We start from the raw sequence: 22,221 nt of genomic DNA on the forward strand, positions 1-22,221 counted from the left end.
ACACAGCCAATCACATTGCTGTGCTCTTCCACAATCAGAAGAATTGCTCTGGCTAGCCAATAAACAGATGGTATTGCTTCCAAGAATTGACCAATCAGAAAAAGCTAAGGTTGCCCGACTGGCACTTGGCCAATATTTGAATTCTCCATTGTATAAACTGTTGTATTTTTCCTGTGTTCATGTTTTATATTCATGTTGGATCCACAGATTTTAAACAATTAGAGTATAGTTGTCCTTATCACGTCTTCCTCAAATTCTGTCTTTAATTATTTCCTGGATTTACAATCTAAACAATTTGGCTAACATTATGGTTTCGATGTAAACCTGTTCTTAAATGAATAGATCAGTGAGGATAGTTAGAAACCGGATGTTTTCTCCTGTCAGATTTACATGGTGAGGAGCGAGGATAGTTAGAAACCTCTCTCCCTCTCTCTCTCTCTCTCCAGGACAGGTGATAGTTGGATATAATTATTTGTAAAAACATGTTAATGAGTAAATTCATTTATTTCATTCATTTCAACAGTTCATTACACCTGTTCAGTGTTCATTGCACCTGTTCAGTGTTCATTACACCTGTTCAGTGTTCATTATACCTGTTCAGTGTTCATTGCACCTGTTCAGCGTTCATTACACCTGTTCAGTGTTCATTGCACCTGTTCAGTGTTCATTACACCTGTTCAGTGTTCATTGCACCTGTTCAGTGTTCATTACACCTGTTCAGTGTTCATTACACCTGTTCAGTGTTCATTACACCTGTTCAGTGTTTATTACACCTGTTCAGTGTTCATTGCACCTGTTCAGTGTTCATTACACCTGTTAAGCGTTTATTACACCTGTTCAGTGTTCATTACACCTGTTCAGTGTTCATTACACCTGTTCAGTGTTCATTACACCTGTTAAGCGTTTATTACACCTGTTCAGTGTTCATTACACCTGTTAAGCGTTTATTACACCTGTTCAGTGTTTATTACACCTGTTCAGTGTTCATTACACCTGTTCAGTGTTCATTACACCTGTTCAGTGTTCATTACACCTGTTCAGTGTTCATTACACCTGTTCAGTGTTCATTGCACCTGTTCAGTGTTCATTGCACCTGTTCAGTGTTCATTGCACCTGTTCAGTGTTCATTACACACATTCATTACACCTGTTCACCCCCAGAGAGGGGTACCTACCTCCGCTCACGGCAACCAGGGGGCACCAGTACATCCTGCCAGCTCCCTGCACCAGGGAGATATGGGGAGAGGGCTGAGGTCGAACAAGTGAGGGGGGGCCGTCCCCGAGAGAAGGGGACCAATCCCCGCCCACAGGAACCAGGGGGCGCCAATACAACCACCCTGCTCTCTTCCCCAGGGATATGGGGGGAGAGGGCCAGAGATCTGAGGAAGACCCAGGGAGGGGGGCCGACCCCCGCCCAGGGCCACCAGGGGGACCCACTACATCCACCTAGCTCCCAACAGGGGGCCATAGAGGGATGGGGCCAACCCAGGGAGAGGGGGGCCAACACCCAGAGAGGGGTGACAACCCACCCACGGCCACTACAGCCGGTGCCACTACATCCAGCCAGTTCCCTGCACCAGGCAGATGTGGGAGAGGGCCAGAGAGGGATGGACAAACCCAGGGAGGCGGGCGACCGCTGGAGAGAGGGCCCGGCCCCTGCCCGAGGCCACCAGGGGGTGCTACTAAATTCACCCAGAGAGGGCTGGGGCCAACCCAGGTAGCCGAAGCCATTCCCCGGACAGGGGGTCCGAACCCCGCCCGTAGCCACTTCATTCCGGCCAGCTCCCTGTTCCAGCGATAAAGATAAATATTAATGGCGTATTTTTTGTAGGCACTAACTCCACCATGGTTCGTTCGACAGCCTATGGGGTAATACATGCCGTTTTTGTTATTGCCGAAAAATACTTATTTGTTAAATACAGGCTTAGGAAATGTTCTACGTTTTGTTCTATGAGATAATCTTCATCGGCTAACGTTACATTTTGTGATTTTTTTTAAAGCATTTATGCACATTAAGCACAGAAAGGCTTCATAATTGATAAAGGTCATGTGAAATTTATTTGACCTTTAATTTATTATTTATTTAATTATCAATGACTGATATTATCTCAAGCAAAGAAGCAAATGTATAAGATCTCCTAAGCCCATCTTAATCTGATGTTATTTTCGTCATTTTGTCATATTTCTACCATTATTTCATTTACATTTGAGTAATTTAGCAAACGCTGTGGTAATATTATCCTAAATACATATACTGGGACATCTTTTATAATTTTCCTCACAGTAACACACACTTTCAGTCTTTATTAGTCTTATTACACCAATTATTTACAGGATCGGTGGGTCCCCGGCGGGACGGTTGAGCTAACGTAGGCTAATGTGATTAGAAAATATCCCAGGACATAGACATATCTGATATGGGCAGAAATATTACATTATTGTTAATCTAACTGCACTGTCCAATTTACAGTAGCTATTACAGTGAAATAATACCATGCTATTGTTTGAAGAGAGTGCACAGTTATGAACTTGTACATTTATTAATAAACCAACTAGGCACATTTGGGCAGTCTTGATACAACATTTTGAACAGAAATGCAATGGATCATCGAATCAGTCTAAAACTTTGCACATACACTGCTGCCATCTAGTGGCCATAATCTATATTGTGCCTACACTCCTAAGTGATAGAATGGCCTTTCTGTTGCATTTCAAATATGTTTTTTCTTTGTATCATCTTATATTTTACCAGATCTAATGTGTTATATTCTCCTACGTTAATTACACATTTTCACAAACTTCAAAGTGTTTCCTTTCAAACGGTATCAAGAATATGCATATCATTGCTTCAGGTACTGAGCTACAGGCAGTTAGATTTGGGTATTGCATTTTAGGCGAAAATTGGAAAAAAAGGGTTCGATCCAAAAAAGGTTAATCTATGCCCTGAAAAATCTATTCAGTTCCTCCACATTGAAATTAATGGTGGCCAACTTGAAAATAGGCTGTTGTGACTGATTTTTTTATTAAATCTATGATGCCTCTGTGAATCTTTTCCAATGGGTCTCCTTGTTCTGTGGGAAGTTTGTTGTAGTTATCATCTATGGTACGATGTGATAATAAAGCACATCCCAGAGCTGCCCATTTTGTCTCATCAATATACCGCAAAATGCATACAGTTATGACCTTTCACCCCCCCCCAAAGTGGATCCATAGAGATGTCGTTAACATTCCAATTATTTTATACATTGTTTCATATCTCAAGTTAATAACGTATCAATTGCCTTATTTTGAAAATATTGTTCCCTGATAATACAAAATTACATTGCATATCCTCATTCCTGTTGGTTCAAATTACCAATGCCAGTGATAACCACATTTAGCTACCTCCTACAAGTGGTTGTCATACCAAAACATAACCCACAGACATGGACCTTAATGAAAATTGTCATTAGACTTTGCCACACCAAAGTTGGAAAATGTGTGAAATTTGTCTCTCTGGGCCATGTACTCATCTGGGATGCATACTGTGTCTTCAATCATTGTGTAATCCATATTTGGCTCTAATTGTGTTTTTTTAATGCTATTTTTATTGTGTTAATTCAGAATGTATATTTTTTTTGTTTTACTGTGACCAATAAAATCTAATTCTGTTGTCATTGATATCAGAAAAGGGTCAAACTGACTGACTGACTGACGCTCCACAGACTTCCTGTGATGACAAACAAAATCCATTCTAGAGCTCAATGCCACAAATGCAGTTTATCTTTTTCAATTTCTATACATCAACATTCTGTAAAAATTTGATGTATAGAATTTTTTCTATAAGCCCATGTGAAAACAAATCCCTTCCATCGTTTATTCATTATTTTATAGAAACAATATGTTCTTCCAGCATTCGTCTTGAACAGTGATTTCCTACTCATTCTAGAGACACAATACCTCCAATAGATGGGGGTGTTTTGACTAAAATACCTACTTTTCTAAAACCCCATGTGTTTGATCATTAGATTCATGAATTAATAGTCACTTCCCTTTCCAAGACACAAAGCCTGGATGAAAATATTGTTTCTACAAAGGAATTAATAAACTGTTAAGGAATCTGCAGAGGAGGAAGAACCTGGGTCATTCCAAAGGCAATCTATTCTGGAACAGAGTAATACATCAAATCAGGCTTTATTTATATAGCACATTTCAGACATGAATGAAACCCAATGCACTTCATAGGAAAAAACAATGAAAATAAAAACAGAAATACTTACTACACTAGAATCATAAGAGAATAAAAAAACAACAAAAATAACAATTGTATAACTAAAAGAGTAAAAAAGCATCCTAAGGTAAATGCACACCTGTTCAGTGTTCATTACACCTGTTCAGTGTTCATGTACAGGTGACTAGAACGCATGTTATGGGCATTTTTACACGGGTTCATTACACCTGTTCAGTCTGTTGGGTAAGGAATGGCGATTTTGAAGTGGTTTTTGGATAATTGCCGAACACAATTTATTTGGTAGCTAACGTCACATTTTGTGATTTTTTAAAATTATTTATGTATCAGAAAAAAGAACATAAAGGCTTCATAATTCATAAAGATATTTTCTTATTTTAATTAGCTATCCATCATTTTTCCTTGTCTGAAGTATCAAGCACTAAATCCATGAATAAGTATGACACTTCCCATCCACAGATGAGAATAGTACCTACTTTTCCAAAACCCCATTTGTTTGATATATAAATTAAAGCAATCACCATCCTTATACTCTCCAAACCACAAAGGCTGAATTAAAATGTTTTCTAAAAATGAATTTATAAACTGTTAAGGAGGCAGCTTGAGGAGGGACCAGGGTGCAACATTTGAGAGAAATAAGCTTTTTGTGCACATGGAAAATGTCAGCCATCTTTTATTTCAGGTCATAAAACATGAGACCAACACTTTACATGATGCATTTATATTTTTGTTCAGTGTATAACTACGTCCATGTGACAATGTGCTGCAAACTGAGACGTCACCACTCAAGTTGGTAATCCAATGTTTTGAGAATAGCTGGCTAGCCGTCTGTCCAGTACATAACATGCACATATCTAATGTTATCTTAAGGCTACCTATGCACCGTTTCTTTTGATAGGATGTACATTTACCTACTCATTCCTTGACGTTGTCCAAGTTGTGATTTCTCATTAACTCTCCCTTCCTCCTCCAATGTATTCCATATTGCCCACTTCCTCACTAGACAGTAGCAACAAACTACTATAAAACGCTGCTGATTTCATTCAACATTTTAAAAAGGGTAGTAGACATTTACAGTAGACATTTCCTCGATCAGTCTAGCTCAGAACTAATGAGACTGTTTCAGTATGTAAAAAGTAACAGCACAAAACACACATTATTTTCACAAATATAAAATAAATGATTTGACTGAATAGATATTTAATAAATGTTTCAAAACAATACATTATACTATAGACCTGCTAAATTACTCACATCCAGCATAAAAAACATTAGAAACAGAATAAACTTAAATAATTCTGTATTTATTTCTGATTTAACAATTATTCATGAAGTAAACATTGTATGACTTAGTGTGGTAGAAAGAAGCTGTCCGTTTTCCTCCCCCTCCTTCATCCATGGCCAATATACCACGGCTAAGGGCTGTATCCAGGCACTCCACGTTGTGTCGTGCCTAAGAACAGCCCTTAGCCGTGGTATATTCTTCATACACAACAAACCCCTGAGCTGCCGTATTGCTTAAATATAACACAGATACATATTATGAGCATGTGAGGTTTCAAATAATGTTACTACTACTAGCTTGCCCTCTCCCTGCTTTTCCTGAACATGTTTATCTGATATAGCTAGTTGTTATTGTTCTAGCTTGCTCATTCAAAGCAGGCTTTTGTCCTCCACTTCAGATGCTTGAATACATGATCATCATGTTGTGGCTGTCATATGGACGTTCCATCAGAACAACAACTAGATACACTCTTAGAAAGAAGGGTTCCAAAAGGATTCTTCAGCTGTCCCCATAGTATAACCCTTTTTGGTTCCAGGTAGGACCATTTTAGGTTCCATGTGGAACACTCTGTGGAAAGGGTTCTACATGGAACCCAAAATGTTTCTACTTGGAACCAAAAGGGTTCTACTTGGAACCAAAAGGGTTCTTCAGAAAGTTATCCTATGGGGACAGCAAAATAACTTTTTAAGATCTTATTCTCCATTGTCTAGATTCTGCATGGAGCGAGACTGTTCTACTAAAACATTAGCTAATAGCTAAGATAGCCAACTTGAGCAAATACATCTCAGCTTCCTAACTGGAAAAGCCAACCAAATACACAACAAATATACACAAAGTAAACAATGACTTTCTAAACTAATGTTAGTCTCAACCAAATTACAAGTACAAAGAACTATTATGTTCCACAAGGTAACAACCATTAGTTAGAGGCTAGACAGAAGACTATTGCTAGCTAGCTAACCAGCCATGCTATTTCAATGAAAAGAAGCTAGCTAGCCAGCGTCAGCTAGTAGTTCTAATGCTATGTGGAAAAAGTAGTTTATATTATTTCCTCCATTTTTCTCACCAATGATTTGCTGTAGCGTTTACATTCTGTAAATGTGATTGACTAATTTGAACAATTTGATCCATTGTTAGAAACATCTCCTCCCTCCCTGAGGAAGTGATTCTTCGCGACAAGCCGGAAGTCAAACAAAGTCAATTATAATGAGGTGGGAGGGGCTACAACATGGAACGATCAGACTCATGAGATTGTGTCGGTGCACCACACAGGCGTTGAGAGAGGTGGTACAATTACATGCATCTGAAAGTTTAAGGAAGGAACACAACTCCATCCAGGTCACCAGGAGGGATCAGCCAATGAATTATACTGGTGAGGAAACATACCATAACTGCAGGTAGCAGTAAATAACCATCCTTGTCTTTATACCCGGTCAGACAACACCCTCCAGGGGGCAGTAAATCACCATCCTTGTCTTTATACCTGTTCAGACAACACCCTCCAGGGGGCAGTAAATCACAATCCTTGTCTTTATACCTGTTCAGACAACACCCTCCAGGGGGCAGTAAATCACCATCCTTGTCTTTATACCTGTTCAGACAACACCCTCCAGGGGGCAGTAAATCACCATCCTTGTCTTTATACCTGTTCAGACAACTCCCTCCAGGGAGCAGTAAATCACCATCCTTGTCTTTATACCTGTTCAGACAACACCCTCCAGGGGGCAGTAAATCACAATCCTTGTCTTTATACCTGTTCAGACAACTCCCTCCAGGGAGCAGTAAATCACCATCCTTGTCTTTATACCTGTTCAGACAACACCCTCCAGAGGGCAGTAAAATCACCATCCTTGTCTTTATACCTGGTCAGACAACACCCTCCAGGGGGCAGTAAATCACCATCCTTGTCTTTATACCTGTTCAGACAACTCCCTCCAGGGAGCAGTAAATCACCATCCTTGTCTTTATACCTGTTCAGACAACACCCTCCAGGGGGCAGTAAATCACCATCCTTGTCTTTATACCTGTTCAGACAACTCCCTTCAGGGGGCAGTGTGCACCCTTTCTAGTTTGTTTACCAACTCATAGAAGTAGTAGGAGAACAAAATGTAATACTACAGAATGGAGATGGCCTCAATGGCATTGCCTGTGCTCTCACAGACACCATAATGGGGCCAGTAACATTATACAATGTTAATCTAAGTCTCTGTTTCAAACACATTCAATAGAATACAGCCCTGCAGGAAATGCTGTGGGAATCAGAGAGGAAACCACAGTTGAAGTTGGCAAGCCAACGTGGTTTGTAGAGCTTGTGATAAGGATGTTTATAGCCACACTCATTCCTTGGCAACACCCTCAAAAAATAGGCCACACATTTCAACAATGGAGCAAATGACATCACATCCCATGACATTTAGGGGTGGCAGGTAGCCTAGTGGTTAGAGCGTTGGACCAGTAACTGAAAGGTTGCTAGATTGAATCCCTGAGCTGACAAGGTAAAAGTCTATCATCCTGCCCCTGAACAAGGCAGTTAACCCAATGTTCCTAGGCTGTCATTGTAAATAAGAACTTGTTCTTAACTGACTTGCCTTGTTAAATAAAGGTTAAATAACATGCAAATAGCACTTCATTTACCTGACGCATCTGTAGTATTGAAGTCATGATGACTCAATCGCAAAATGAGAGTTCATCAGTGTAGCCAGCTCGCTCTGTATCACTCTGACTGGTGTGTGCACCATTAAATTATTATTATTATTATTATTATTATTATTATTATTATTATTATTATTATTATTAATAATATTATTATTGCTGCTGTTGAACAAATGTCCAAATGGTTTTGTCTTTGAGAAGTTAGGAGGGATGTGATGTTCATGTTAAATGGGTGTTGGTCCCTATTAGAGCCCCTAAGACTGGGTTAAGGGAGACATGACCAGATAGAGAAACAGCATTTGCAAACAAAGGACAGAATGTAAACTTGACATCTGACTTAAAACCAGAAGAATCCGTTTTAACTGACGACAAAAAAACTGTTCCTGGGTCATAAGTTCTCAACATGGATTTACTTACTGTTGAAAGACACTACCGTTCAAAAGTTTGGGGTCACTCAGAAATGTCCTTGTTTTTGAAAGAAAAGCACATTTTTTGTCCATAACAAGAACATCAAATTGATCAGAAATGCAGTGTAGACATTGTTAATGATGTAAACGACTATTGTAGCTGGAAACGGCTGATTGTTTATGGAATATCTACATAGGCGTACAGAGGCCCATTATCAGCAACCATCACTCCTGTGTTCCAATGACATATTGTGTTAGCTAATCCAAGTTTCATTTTAAAAGGCTAATTGATCATTAGAAAACCTTTTTCCAATTATATTAGCACAGCTGAAAACTGTTGTGCTGATTTAAAGAAGCAATACATCTGGCCTTGTTTAGACTAGTTGAGTATCTGGAGCATCAGCATTTGTGGGTTCGATTACAGGCTCAAAATGGCCAGAAACAAATAACTTTCTTCTGAAACTCGTCAGTCTATTCCTGTTCTGAGAAATTAAGGCTATTAAATGTGAGAAATTGCCAAGAAACTGAAGATCTCGTACAATGCTGTGTACTACTCCCTTCACAGAACAGCGCAAACTGGCTCGAACCAGAATAGAAAGAGGAGTGGGAGGCCCCGGTGCACAACTGAGCAAGAGGACAAGTACATTAGTGTCTAGTTTGAGAAACAGACGACTCACAAGTCCTCAACTGGCAGCTTCATTAATTAGTAACCGCAAAACACCAGTCTCAACGTCAACAGTGAAGAGGAGACTCCGGGATGCTGTCCTTCTAGGCAGAGTTGCAAAGAAAAAGCCGTATCTTAGACTGGCCAATAAAAAGAAAAGATGGGCAAAAGAACACAGACACTGGACTGAGGAACTCTGCCTAGAAGGCCAGCATCCCAGTTTTCATCAAAGATCTGTTCTTTGCTCCGTTCATCTTCCCCTCGATGCTGACTAGTATCCCAGTCCTTTCCTCTAAAATATCCCCACAACATGATGCTGCCACCACACTTCACCGTAGGGATGGTGCCAGGTTTCCTCCAGACGTAACACTTGGCATTCAGGCCAAAGAGTTCAATCTTGGTTTCATCAGAACAGAGAATCTTGTTTCTCATGGTCAGAGTCCTTTAGGTGCCTTGTGGAAAACTCCAAGTGGGCTGTCATGTGCATTTTACTGAGTCGTTGCTTCCGTCTGGCCACTCTACCATAAAGGCCTGATTGGTGCAGTGCTGCAGAGATGGCTGTCCTTCTAGAAGATTCTGCCATCTCCACAGAGGAACTCTGGAGCTCTTTCAGAGTGACCATTGGGTTCTTGGTCAAGTCCCTGATCAAGGCTTTTCTCCCCCGAATGCTTAGTTTGGCCAGGCGGCCAGCTCTACGAAGAGTCTTGGTGGTTCCAAACTTCTTCCATTTAAGAATGATGGAGGCCGCTGTGTTCTTGGGGACTTTCCCACATCTGTTCCTCGACACAATCCTGTCTCGGAGCTCAACGGACAATTCCTTCCACCTCGTGGCTTGGTTTTTGCTCTGACATGCACTGTCATTTTCATTATCAGTTTTTGCACTGACATGCACTGATATCATTTTCAAATAACTGAAAGTGAGAGGTTGTAATCTGAACAAAGGAAAAAAGGCCATTCTTGAACATGGGGTGAGACATTCTTACTAATCTGCCAGAGAACCAGTTTGGATTTAAATATAACTTGTGTGACTGAAGCCTTTAGTGAGAGGTCTAATGCTTTAATATTTAATCATTTCTGCCCTCCGAATTCATATTCATTATATAAATAGGCCCGTTTAATTTTGACTAACTTGCCGTTCCAAATAAAATGGAATATTTTTAGCTCATATAATTAAAAAATAAACACACTGGTAGGTGTAGGCCAGTAGGAAATAGGTAAACTGCCGTAGGACTATTGAGTTAATTAGGGTGCTTTTTCCACAAATAGGCACGTATTTTCCTTTCCATGGTAGCTAGCTCTTATCTACGGTGTATTTGGAAAGTATTCAGACCCCTTCCCCTTTTCCACATTTTGTTACGTTACAGCCTTATTTTAAATGGATTGAGTAATTCTTTGTCTCATCAATCGACACACAATACCCCATAATGACAAAGCGAAAACCGACATCAATCATAGACAACCTCGAATGTTGTCTTAATTAACATAACTTGAGCCCACAGCCACTGGAGGACACACCCCTACCTAATTACCCACCCCCCAAATCAGTTATCCACAAACTTCATGTTTACATCCATCCATGGGTGAAACCACGTGGATAAATTATTTTTTAAAGCAACCTAGATTGACTCCAATCCTATTCTTCCACTCTCCACCTTGTTTTCTTGCTAGAACTGTCCGCAGCTTATTTTGTTTTTATATAAAGGATTATCCAAAGTACCAATATAAAAAAGGTTCTCCACAGCCCAAAAAAGGTTTCCCTTACAGTGAAGTTAAAACCCCTTTTTGGTACTAGCACCTTTTTTTGAGAGAGCAATAACATCAGCCCATATCTTCATTAACTAATGAATTACGTTTTGTTCTCCAAGGCTATTGTACAAGCAGCCCAGTGTCTTGGTGGGATGCGTAGAGTTGTTATCTTATGTTAGTTACTTATCATTATCTTCCACATCAGCGTGTAGCCTAGTATACCACACATCTTTTCATGGGCCTTTAATTGCAAAAACATTGAGATCATAATCAGTACAACACATTCCAGCTTGATCTGTATATCTGTAAACATTGAGATCATAATCAGTACAACACAGTCAGGCTTGATCTGTATATCTGTAAACATTGAGATCATAATCAGTACAACACATTCCAGCTTGATCTGTATATCTGTAAACATTGAGATCATAATCAGTACAACACAGTCAGGCTTGATCTGTATATCTGTAAACATTGAGATCATAATCAGTACAACACAGTCAGGCTTGATCTGTATATCTGTAAACATTGAGATCATAATAAGTACAATACAGTCAGGCTTGATCTGTGTATCTGTAAACATTGAGATCATAATCAGTACAACACAGTCAGGCTTGATCTGTATATCTGTAAACATTGAGATCATAATCAGTACAACACAGTCAGGCTTGATCTGAATATCTGTAAACATTGAGATCATAATCAGTACAACACAGTCAGGCTTGATCTGTATATCTGTAAACATTGAGATCATAATCAGTACCACAGAGTCAGGTTTGATCTGTATATCTGTAAACATTGAGATCATAATCAGTACAACACAGTCAGGCTTGATCTGTATATCTGTAAACATTGAGATCATAATCAGTACCACACAGTCAGGCTTGATCTTGTTCTGTTTCTTTAGTCGTACTGATGTGGTGGCAGTCACCCCATGGTTGGCACCCATCGTCTGGGAAGGAACCTTTGACCCTGACCTCGTCGACATAATCTACAAGTCCATGAACCTCACCATAGCAACCACAGTGTTTGCCGTTGGAAAGTGAGTAGCCTACAACTTTTCCCAAATATTCAAAAGGGAAGTTAAACTATCATTATTTTTACAACATTGAAACTACACTGAGTGTACAAACATTATGAACACGTGCTTTCTCCATAACAGATTGACTAGGTGATCCAGGTGAAAGCTATGATCCCTTATTGATGTCACTTGTTAAATCCACTTCAATCAGTGTAGATGAAGGAGAGGAGACAGGTTAAAGAAGGATTGTTAAGCCTCGACACAATTGAGACATGGATTGTGTATGTGTGCCATTCCGATGGTGAATGGGCAAGACAACGAAAAACCACTCAGTGTATGAGGACATAACCAGCTAATGTCACATGGCAGGTAATACAATATCATGATGTCATGATTCACAGCTTGGCTAAGATTTGAATAACTGTACTTTGTTTATTTCCTGGTAGACTGTAATTTCTGTTCAGAAACGGTTGAGTATGTCCTATACAGTCCTATGAGAATGACCATACAGTTACAGAGGGTTTCTGGCATCAGAATCGCAGGAGCCTGATACTGCCATTGTGCACTTGAGCAAGGCACCTTAAACCCTTATGTTATGTACAGGTAACTGACAAAATAGTGGAAAACACTAGTAAATGAGGGATACAAAGTATATTGAATGTAGGTGCTTCCACACAGGTGTGGTTTCTGAGTTAATTAAGCAATGAACATCCCATTATGCTAACGGTCATGTATAAAAAGGCTGGGCTGACCATTATTTCAGTCATTCTTTTTGCTACCATGGCTATGCCCCCAGATCAACAATGCCCCCATTTACAGGGCACAAGTGGTCACCTAATGGTTTGATGAGCATGAAAACGATGTAAACCATATGCCAGTCACCAGATCTCAATCCAAATGAGCCTGAGATAGTGTTTCCACCACCATCAACAAAACACCAAATTATCCCTCCGATAGAGTTTCAGACACTTGTAGAATCTTTGCCAAGGTGCATTAGAGCTGTTCTGGTGGCTGGTGGTGGACCAAGGTGGCTGGTGGTGGCCCAAGGTGGTGGCTCATGGTGGCCCAAGGTGGCTGGTGGTGGCCCAATGTGGCTGGTGGTGGCCAAAGGTGGCTGGTGGTGGCCAAAGGTGGCTCGTGGTGGCCCAAGGATGCTGGCGGTGGCCCAAGGTGGCTGGTGGTGGCCCAACTCTCTATTAAGTACCCTTTATGTTGATGTTTCCTATATTTTGTCAGTTACCTGTGTGTCTTTAAATTCTGACAGATACGTCCGCTTTCTCCAAGATTTCCTGGAGACAGCAGAGAAGCACTTCATGGTCGACTTCAACGTGCGCTACTACGTTTTCACTGATCGTCCCGACGATGTTCCATCAGTGAACCTGTCCCAGGGGAGACATTTGAGTGTGATCCAGGTCCCAGGTTCAAACCGCTGGCAGGAGATATCAGCCCGGAGGATGGAGATCATTCAGACAGCCATCGAACGTCAGATCAGCAGGGAGGCCGACTACATCTTCTGTCTGGACGTGGACAGCAAGTTCCACGCTCGCTGGGGGGCCGAGTCTCTGGGCAGGCTGGTTGCTGTGATTCACCCATGGTTTTACCAGGCGACCCGTGACCACTTCACATATGAACGGCGCCCAGCCTCGACAGCCTACATCCCCATGGATGAGGGAGACTACTACTACGCCGGGGCTGTGTTCGGAGGGTCCGTGGAGGATGTGTACACACTAACAAAGGTATGTCGGAACCAGCTTGAAGAGGACGCGAGGAATTCCATCGAGGCTGCCTGGCAGGAGGAGAGTCACCTCAACAGGTACCTGCTTTACAACAAGCCCAGCAAGCTGTTGTCTCCAGAGTACCAGTGGGATGACAAGAAGACCAAAACCAATGAGGTCAAAGTCATTCGCTTCTCTTCTGTCATTAAAAACTTTGCTGAAATTCGTCCCAATGAATAGGACTTGGAAGTGGATATTCGACCGGCAGAAGAAAAACGTAATTTAGGCATAGTGCTTGAAATTAATTGATTATGGTTAATGTTAGGTTAAGGTTAAGTTCAGGTATAGTTTCACTGAGGTTTGGGTTAAGGTTAGGGAAAGGCATAAAAGGTGACATTGGGTATCCGTACAGCTGCCTGGCGCCACTCATTTTCTGCCATAAAACTATTATTTTAAATTGTATCAGTTAGTTTGTTGTAGTTTTGGGATAAAAACGTTCTTCCCTTATAAGAAAATATTAGTTTTTTCATTACCTTTTTCATCCTGTATTCTGTAGCCTATCTACTGTGTATGTTGATTACTGGGAACAATCTCAATAAATATATATATTTTTAAAAATATTACGATTGTGTATTTTTCTTGAAATAAATATTTAACCACTTTCAGAATGTTTGTGTATTTCCCTACATGTTATATTTTCTATCACCTAACTAAAAACAACTTTTCCCCTTTGACAAGGATATGAGGTGTATGATTAAAACCTCTTAAGGATCCGCCCCTTTTTAAATTTTAGCCTAAAATGAAGCAAGGATATGCATACTCTTGGTACCATTTGAAAGGAAACACTGAAGTTTGTGGAAATGTGAAAGGAATGTAGGAGAATATAACACATTAGCTCTGGTAAAAGATAATACAAAGAAAAAACAACAACATTTTTTAGTATTTTTTTGGTACCGTCATCTTTGAAATGCAAGAGAAAGGCCATAATGTATTATTCCAGCCCAGGCGCAATTTAGATATTGCCCACTAGATGGCAGCAGTGTATGTGCAAAGTTTTAGTCTGATCCAATGAACCATTGCATATGTTGAAATTTTGTATCAAGACTGCCCAAATGTGCCTAATGTGTTTATTAATAACTATGTTCAAAACTGTGCAGTCTTCTCAAACAATAGCATGGTATTATTTCACTGTAATAGCTTCTGTAAATTGGACAGCGCAGTTAGATTAACAAGAATTTAAGCTTTCTGCCAATATCAGATATGTCTGTGTCCTGGGAAATGTTCTTGTTAATTACAACCTCATGCTAATCACATTAGCCTACGTTAGCTCAAACATCCCTCAGGGGACCCACCAATCCTGAAGAAGTTTTAACAGCACTATCATCAAGGCAGGTCCTACAGGCTCTAGTTGTGTTGTACCTGGACTACTGTTCAGTCTTATGGTCAGGTGCCACAAAAAAGGACTTAGGAAAATTGCAATTCGTTCAGAACAGGGCAGCATGGCTGGCCCTTGGATGTACACAGAGAGCTAATATTACTAATATGCATGTCAATCTCTCCTGGCTCAAAGTGGAGGAGAGATTGACTTTGTCACTGCTTGTATTTATGAGAGGTATTGACATGTTGAATGCACCGAGCTGTCTGTTTGAAGTACTGGCTCACAGCTCGGACACCCATGTATACCCCACACGACTTGCCACAAGAGGTCTCTTCACAGTCCCCAAGTCCAGAACAGACTATGGAAGGCACACAGTACTAAATAGAGCCATGACTACATTCCACATCAAGTAACTAATGGAAGCAGTAAAATTAGATTTAAAAAACAGAAAAACAAACACCATATGGAACAGTGGGGACTGTGAAGCAACACAAACATAGGCACAGACACATGCATACACACACACTCGTTAGCATATGCACTATACACACATGTACATAATGGATTTTGTGGTAATGTTTTTGAAATTGTATAAACTGCCTGAAATTTGCTGGACCCCAGGAAGAGTAGTTGCTGCCTTGGCAGCAACTAATGGGGATCCATAATAAACCCCAGGAAGTGTAGCTGCTGCCTTGGCAGGAACTAATGGGGATCCATAATAAACCCCAGGAAGAGTAGCTGCTGCCCTGGCAGGAACTAATGGGGATCCATAATAAACCCCAGGAAGAGTAGCTGCTGCCTTGGCAGGAACTAATGGGGATCCATAATAAACCCCAGGAAGAGTAGCTGCTTCCTTGGCAGCAACTAATGGGAATCCATAATAAACCCCAGGAAGAGTAGCCGCTGCCTTGGCAGCAACTAATGGGGATCCATAATAAACCCCAGGAAGAGTAGCTGCTGCCCTGGCAGGAACTAATGGGGATCCATAATAAACCCCAGGAAGAGTAGCTGCTTCCTTGGCAGCAACTAACTGGGATCCATAATAAACCCCAGGAAGAGTAGCTGCTGCCTTGGCAGGAACTAATGGGGATCCATAATAAACCCCAGGAAGAGTAGCTGCTGCCTTGGCAGCAACTAATGGGGATCCATAATAAACCCCAGGAAGAGTAGCTGCTGCCTTGGCAGGAACTAATGGGGATCCATAATAAACCCCAGGAAGAGTAGCTGCTGCCTTGATAGGAACTAATGGAGATCTATAATAAATACAAATACACTATATATAGTGCATTGGAAAGTATGCAGACCCCTTGACTTTTTCCACATTTTGTTACGTTACAGACTTATTCTAAAAAGGATTTAAATCGTTTTTTCCCCCTCATCAATCTTCACATAATACCGCATAATGACAAAGAAAAAACAGGTTTTAAGATATGTTTGCCTTAGTACAGATACATAAGCATATATTTTGAAAAGGTACACATCAAATCAAACGCATACACATGGTTAGCAGATGTTAATGCGAGTGTAGCAAAATGCTTGTGCTTTTAGTTGCGACAGTGCAGCAATATCTAACAAGTAATATAACAATTCCACAACAACTACCTAATACACACAAATCTAAGTAAAGGAATGGAATAAGAATATATACACATATAAAAATATGGATGAGCAATGACCCAGCGGCAAGAATAGAATACAGTATATACATATGAGATGAGTAATGCTTATAATGTAATCTTAACATCCTTATCATTTATCGCCCTCCAGGTTCCCTTGGAGAGTTCATCAATGAGCTTGACGCCTTGATAAGTTCCTTTCCTGAGGATGGCTCACCTCTCACAGTTCTGGGTGACTTTAACCTCCCCACGTCTACCTTTGACTCATTCCTCTCTGCCTCCTTCTTTCCACTCCTCTCCTCTTTTGACCTCACCCTCTCACCTTCCCCCCCTACTCACAAGGCAGGCAATACGCTTGACCTCATCTTTACTAGATGCTGTTCTTCCACTAATCTCATTGCAACTCCCCTCCAAATCTCCGACCACTACCTTGTATCCTTTTCCCTCTTGCTCTCATCCAACACTTCTCACTCTGCCCCTACTCGGATGGTATTGCGCCGTCCCAACCTTCGCTCTCTCTCTCCCACTACTCTCTCCTCTTCCATCCTATCATCTCTTCCCTCTGCTCAAACCTTCTCCAACAATCTCCTGATTCTGCCTCCTCAACCCTCCTCTCCTCCCTTTCTGCATCCTTTGATTTTCTCTGTCCCCTATCCTCCAGGCCGGCTCGGTCCTCCCCTCCTGCTCCGTGGCTCGACGACTCACTACGAGCTCACAGAACAGGGCTCCGGGCAGCCGAGCGGAAATGGAGGAAAACTCGCCTCCCTGCGGACCTGGCATCCTTTCACTCCCTCCTCTCAACATTCTCCTCTTCTGTCTCTGCTGCTAAAGCCACTTTCTACCACTCTAAATTCCAAGCATCTGCCTCTAACCCTAGGAAGCTCTTTGCTACCTTCTCCTCCCTCCTGAATCCTCCTCCCCCTCCCCCCCCCTCCTCCCTCTCTGCGGATGACTTCGTCAACCATTTTGAAAAGAAGGTTGACGATATCCGATCCTCGTTTGCTAAGTCAAACGACACTGCTTGTCCTGCTCACACTGCCCTACCCTGTGCTTTGACCTCTTTCTCCCCTCTCTCTCCAGATGAAATCTCGCGTCTTGTGACGGCCGGCCGCCCAACAACCTGCCCACTTGACCCTATCCCCTCCTCTCTTCTCCAGACCATTTCCGGAGACCTTCTCCCCTTCCTCACCTCGCTCATCAACTCATCCTTGACCGCTGGCTACGTCCCTTCCGTCTTCAAGAGAGCGAGAGTTGCACCCCTTCTGAAAAAACCTACACTCGATCCCTCCGATGTCAACAACTACAGACCAGTATCCCTTCTTTCTTTTCTCTCCAAAACTCTTGAACATGCCGTTCTTGGCCAGCTCTCCTGCTATCTCTCTCAGAATGACCTTCTTGATCCTAATCAGTCAGGTTTCAAGACTGGGCATTCAACTGAGACTGCTCTTCTCTGTGTCACGGAGGCTCTCCGCACTGCTAAAGCTAACTCTCTCTCCTCTGCTCTCATCCTTCTAGACCTATCTGCTGCCTTTGATACTGTGAACCATCAGATCCTCCTCTCCACCCTCTCCGAGTTGGGCATCTCCGGCGCGGCCCACGCTTGGATTGCGTCCTACCTGACAGGTCGCTCCTACCAGGTGGCGTGGCGAGAATCTGTCTCCGCACCATGCGCTCTCACCACTGGTGTCCCCCAGGGCTCTGTTCTAGGCCCTCTCCTATTCTCGCTATACACCAAGTCACTTGGCTCTGTCATATCCTCACATGGTCTACCCTATCATTGCTATGCAGACGACACACAATTAATCTTCTCCTTTCCCCCTTCTGATAACCAGGCGGCGAATCACATCTCTGCATGTCTGTCAGACATATCAGTGTGGATGACGGATCACCAGCTCAAGCTGAACCTCGGCAAGACGGAGCTGCTCTTCCTCCCGGGGAAGGACTGCCCGTTCCATGATCTCGCCATAACGGTTGACAACTCCCTTGTGTCCTCCTCCCAGAGTGCTAAGAACCTTGGCGTGATCCTGGAAAACACCCTGTCGTTCTCCACTAACATCAAGGCGGTGACCCGATCCTGTAGGTTCATGCTCTACAACATTCGCAGAGTACGACCCTGCCTCACACAGGAAGCGGCGCAGGCACTTGTCATCTCCCGTCTGGATTACTGCAACTCGCTGTTGGCTGGGCTCCCTGCCTGTGCCATTAAACCCCTACAACTCATCCAGAACGCCGCAGCCCATCTGGTGTTCAACCTTCCCAAGTTCTCTCACGTCACCCCGCTCCTCCGCTCTCTCCACTGGCTTCCAGTTGAAGCTCGCATCCGCTACAAGACCATGGTGATTGCCTACGGAGCTGTGAAGGGAACGGCACCTCCATAACTTCAGGCTCTGATCAGGCCCTACACCCAAACAAGGGCACTGCGTTCATCCACCTCTGGCCTGCTGGCCCCCCTACCTCTGAGGAAGCACAGTTCCCGCTCAGCCCAGGCAAAACTGTTCGCTGCTCTGGCACCCCAATGGTGGAACAAGCTCCCTCACGACGCCAGGACAGTGGAGTCAATCACCACCTTCTGGAGACTCCTGGAACCCCACCTCTTTAAGGAATACCTAGGATAGGATAAAGTAATCCTTCTACCCCCCCCCTTAAAAGATTTAGATGCACTATTGTAAAGTGGTTGTTCCACTGGATATCATAAGGTGAATGCACCAATTTGTAAGTCGCTCTGGATAAGAGCGTCTGCTAAATGACTTAAATGTAAATGTAAATGTAATGCAAGATATGTAAGCATTCTTAAATTGACATTATTAAAGTGACTCGTGATCCATTTACTAAAGCGGCCAATGATTTCAAGTCTGTACACAAATGCTCGTTTATGGTACCACCACAGTGACAAAGCCGTTTGTTGCTTTCAGTTGCAAAAATATACCTCTTAAACAGTGGCGGAAACAGTGGCGGTCGGCGCCGTTTAAGACGAGGGAGGATGATCATTTGTTTTATGAGCATGGCCTTCTTTCTATAACAGTATATTGGATTACTGTCATTCATATTCCATTCACCCAGCTCAATGTAACATGGATAGGTTTAGGCTACTACGTGATACTCCATGTCACACCTACTCCTCCCTCCCTCCAGCGTGTGACGTCGCCGGTCTACCGACCACCGGTCCTGGCAACCCACATTGCGCACACCTGGCAACCATCGTTAAGCACACCTGGACTTCATCGCCACCCTGATTACTCATATGTATAGCCCTCTGTAGCCTCAGTCATCAGACAGACTTGGTTTAGGTTACGTTCAGTACACTTCTCCTGTTTTGTATTTTCTTCATTTATCTCATCTTCTGCACCTGCTTCCTGACTGCCTGCGTATATGTTACACTCAAATTGTCCCTGCACACATCATAAGGTTGCTACAACCTAGCCTATGAATGAAAGTTTACAATGTAGGTGAAGAGGTCGAGAGAATTTGGAGTAACCAAGGTGACAGACAGTGACACATTCAATACCGCTTTGCACACTATTTCCTGCATCTAGTTGAATCTGATCTAGGGTGTAATCATTAGTCCAACAGTTGCAAATTAAAGTTTCTATTCGTCGAATTCAGGTATGTTTATTTAAGAATCTTTTTCAACAGAATCGGAGAAATGAATACACCCCTGATCACGCGTAAACAAAGTTCACTTTCATAGCAGCCACATTGTATTCATTCTCGCATCTATGAGCTAACCTCCTCTCATCTTCTCCCTTCACTTGTGGACATCAGCTGTATATGATAAGGTGAAAAAAACTTTCCAAACCAGACAATATGATAATCGCTACACACAGCCCACATCGTTGTCACCTTATTAGCTAAAGTAACGTCATAGTCAACACATCTAATATAACTAACGACTTAGTAATCTTGAAACAATCATGCAGTAGCATTACAGTGTACAGTCAGTAAGAAGTTTAGCACTTACACCGGCAGGCCCCTGTGGCAATACATTTGGAAAACAAAAAGCTTACCTTGAGTTCCAGTGTTGTGTTGAATAGTCATAGCCAGCTAGCTAACATAGCATCCCTCTTTTTGAGCAGGGTGTCTGAGTACGTTAAACTAGCTAGCTACATTTGCTATCTTAGTAAGTGGAACTGAAAGTCTCTCTCTCATGCTTCTCCTTAATTTTGGAAGAAATGTATTTGTTGAAACTATTGTCTTTCTCTCTCTTTGAGTCAACTACTCACCATATTTTATGCACTGTAGTGCTAGCTAGCTGTAGCTTATGTGTTCAGTACAAGATTAATTATCTGACCCTTGGATTGGGTGGACAACATGTCATTTCATGCTGCAAGAGCTCTGAAGGGTTGGAGGACGTCTTCCGGAAGTTTTCATAATTACTGTGTAAGTCTATGGAAGGGGGTTAGAACCATGAGTCTCCTAGGTTTTGTATTGAAGTCAATGTACCCACCATTGTGCTACCCTACAGAGTGCTGTTGAGGCTACTGTAGACCTTCATTGCAAAACAGTGTGTTTTAATAAATTATTTGGTGACGTGAATGCATTTACTATAGTTTATCTAAAAATGATAACTTTTATAAATGTTTTTAAAAAAATCATGAAATTCACTGAGGAGGACGGTTCTCTCCTTCCTCCTTCTGAGGAACCACTGCAGTCTGAAAAGGTTTTGGATTTTGTTTAACACTGTAGGATGTAAAGCCTTCCCACTGGGCACAGGCATCAGTTCAACGTCTAATATTGATTTATATTATTGGATATAGGTTAAAAGGTTACAACATTCCTTAACTTTTTACAAATCCAATCAGGTTTCCACATTGATTCAATGTGTTAGCTAATCCAAGTTTATCATTTTAAAAGGCTAATTGATCATTAGAAAACCCTTTTGCAATTATGTTAGCACAGCTGAAAAACTGTCATGTTGATTAAAGAAGCAATAAAACTGGCCTTCTTTAGACTAGTTGAGTATCTGGAGCATCAGCATTTGTGGGTTGGACCACAGGCTCAAAATGGCCAGAAACAAAGAACTTTCTTCTGAAACTCATCAGTCTATTCTTGTTCTGAGAAATGAAGGCTATTCCATGCGAGAAATTGCCAAGAAACTGAGGGGTATGCTCTGTGTCTTCTGTCAGAGCAGGAGATGTGTTGTTAGAACTAGCAGGATGTTGATGTGATTCTAGTCTGTTAGAACAGGAGATGTGTTGTTAGAACTAGCAGGATGTTGATGTGATTCTAGTCTGTCAGAACAGGAGATGTGTTGTTAGAACTAGCAGGATGTTGATGTGGTTCTAGTCTGTCAGAACAGGAGATGTGTTGTTAGAACTAGCAGGATGTTGATGTGATTCTAGTCTGTCAGAACAGGAGATGTGGTGTTAGAACTAGCAGGATGTTGATGTGATTCTAGTCTGTCAGAACAGGAGATGTGTTGTTAGAATTATCAGGATGTTGATGTGATTCTAGTCTGTCAGAACAGGAGATGTGTTGTTAGAACTAGCAGGATGTTGATGTGATTCTAGTCT

The 22,221-nt window shown here is 41.9% G+C and overlaps 1 protein-coding gene across 1 annotated transcript; it reads left to right on the plus strand.

Moving 5' to 3' along the window:
• Positions 1-390: 390 nt before the first annotated feature.
• LOC145879957 (globoside alpha-1,3-N-acetylgalactosaminyltransferase 1-like) lies at positions 391-14,112 on the plus strand. The gene is made up of 4 exons (XM_082977236.1): positions 391-409; positions 1,161-1,716; positions 11,742-12,023; positions 13,267-14,112. The coding sequence occupies exons 1-4, from the start codon at positions 391-393 to the stop codon at positions 13,955-13,957; spliced, it is 1,548 nt and encodes a 515-aa protein (XP_082833362.1). The 3' UTR covers positions 13,958-14,112.
• The last annotated feature ends 8,109 nt before the right edge of the window (positions 14,113-22,221 follow it).

The sequence above is a fragment of the Salmo salar genome, chromosome 07 (genome assembly GCF_965601325.2).
Source record: "Salmo salar chromosome 07, fSalSal1, whole genome shotgun sequence".
NCBI lineage: Eukaryota > Metazoa > Chordata > Actinopteri > Salmoniformes > Salmonidae > Salmo > Salmo salar.

Bases quoted from the DNA above. Each gene is read 5' to 3' on its own strand.
- LOC145879957 (XM_082977236.1), top strand. The intron at 1,717-11,741 runs GTAGCCGAAGCC...GATCATAATCAG, and splicing joins GAGGGCTGGGGCCAACCCAG to TACCACAGAGTCAGGTTTGA. The intron at 12,024-13,266 runs GTGAGTAGCCTA...AAATTCTGACAG, and splicing joins ACAGTGTTTGCCGTTGGAAA to ATACGTCCGCTTTCTCCAAG.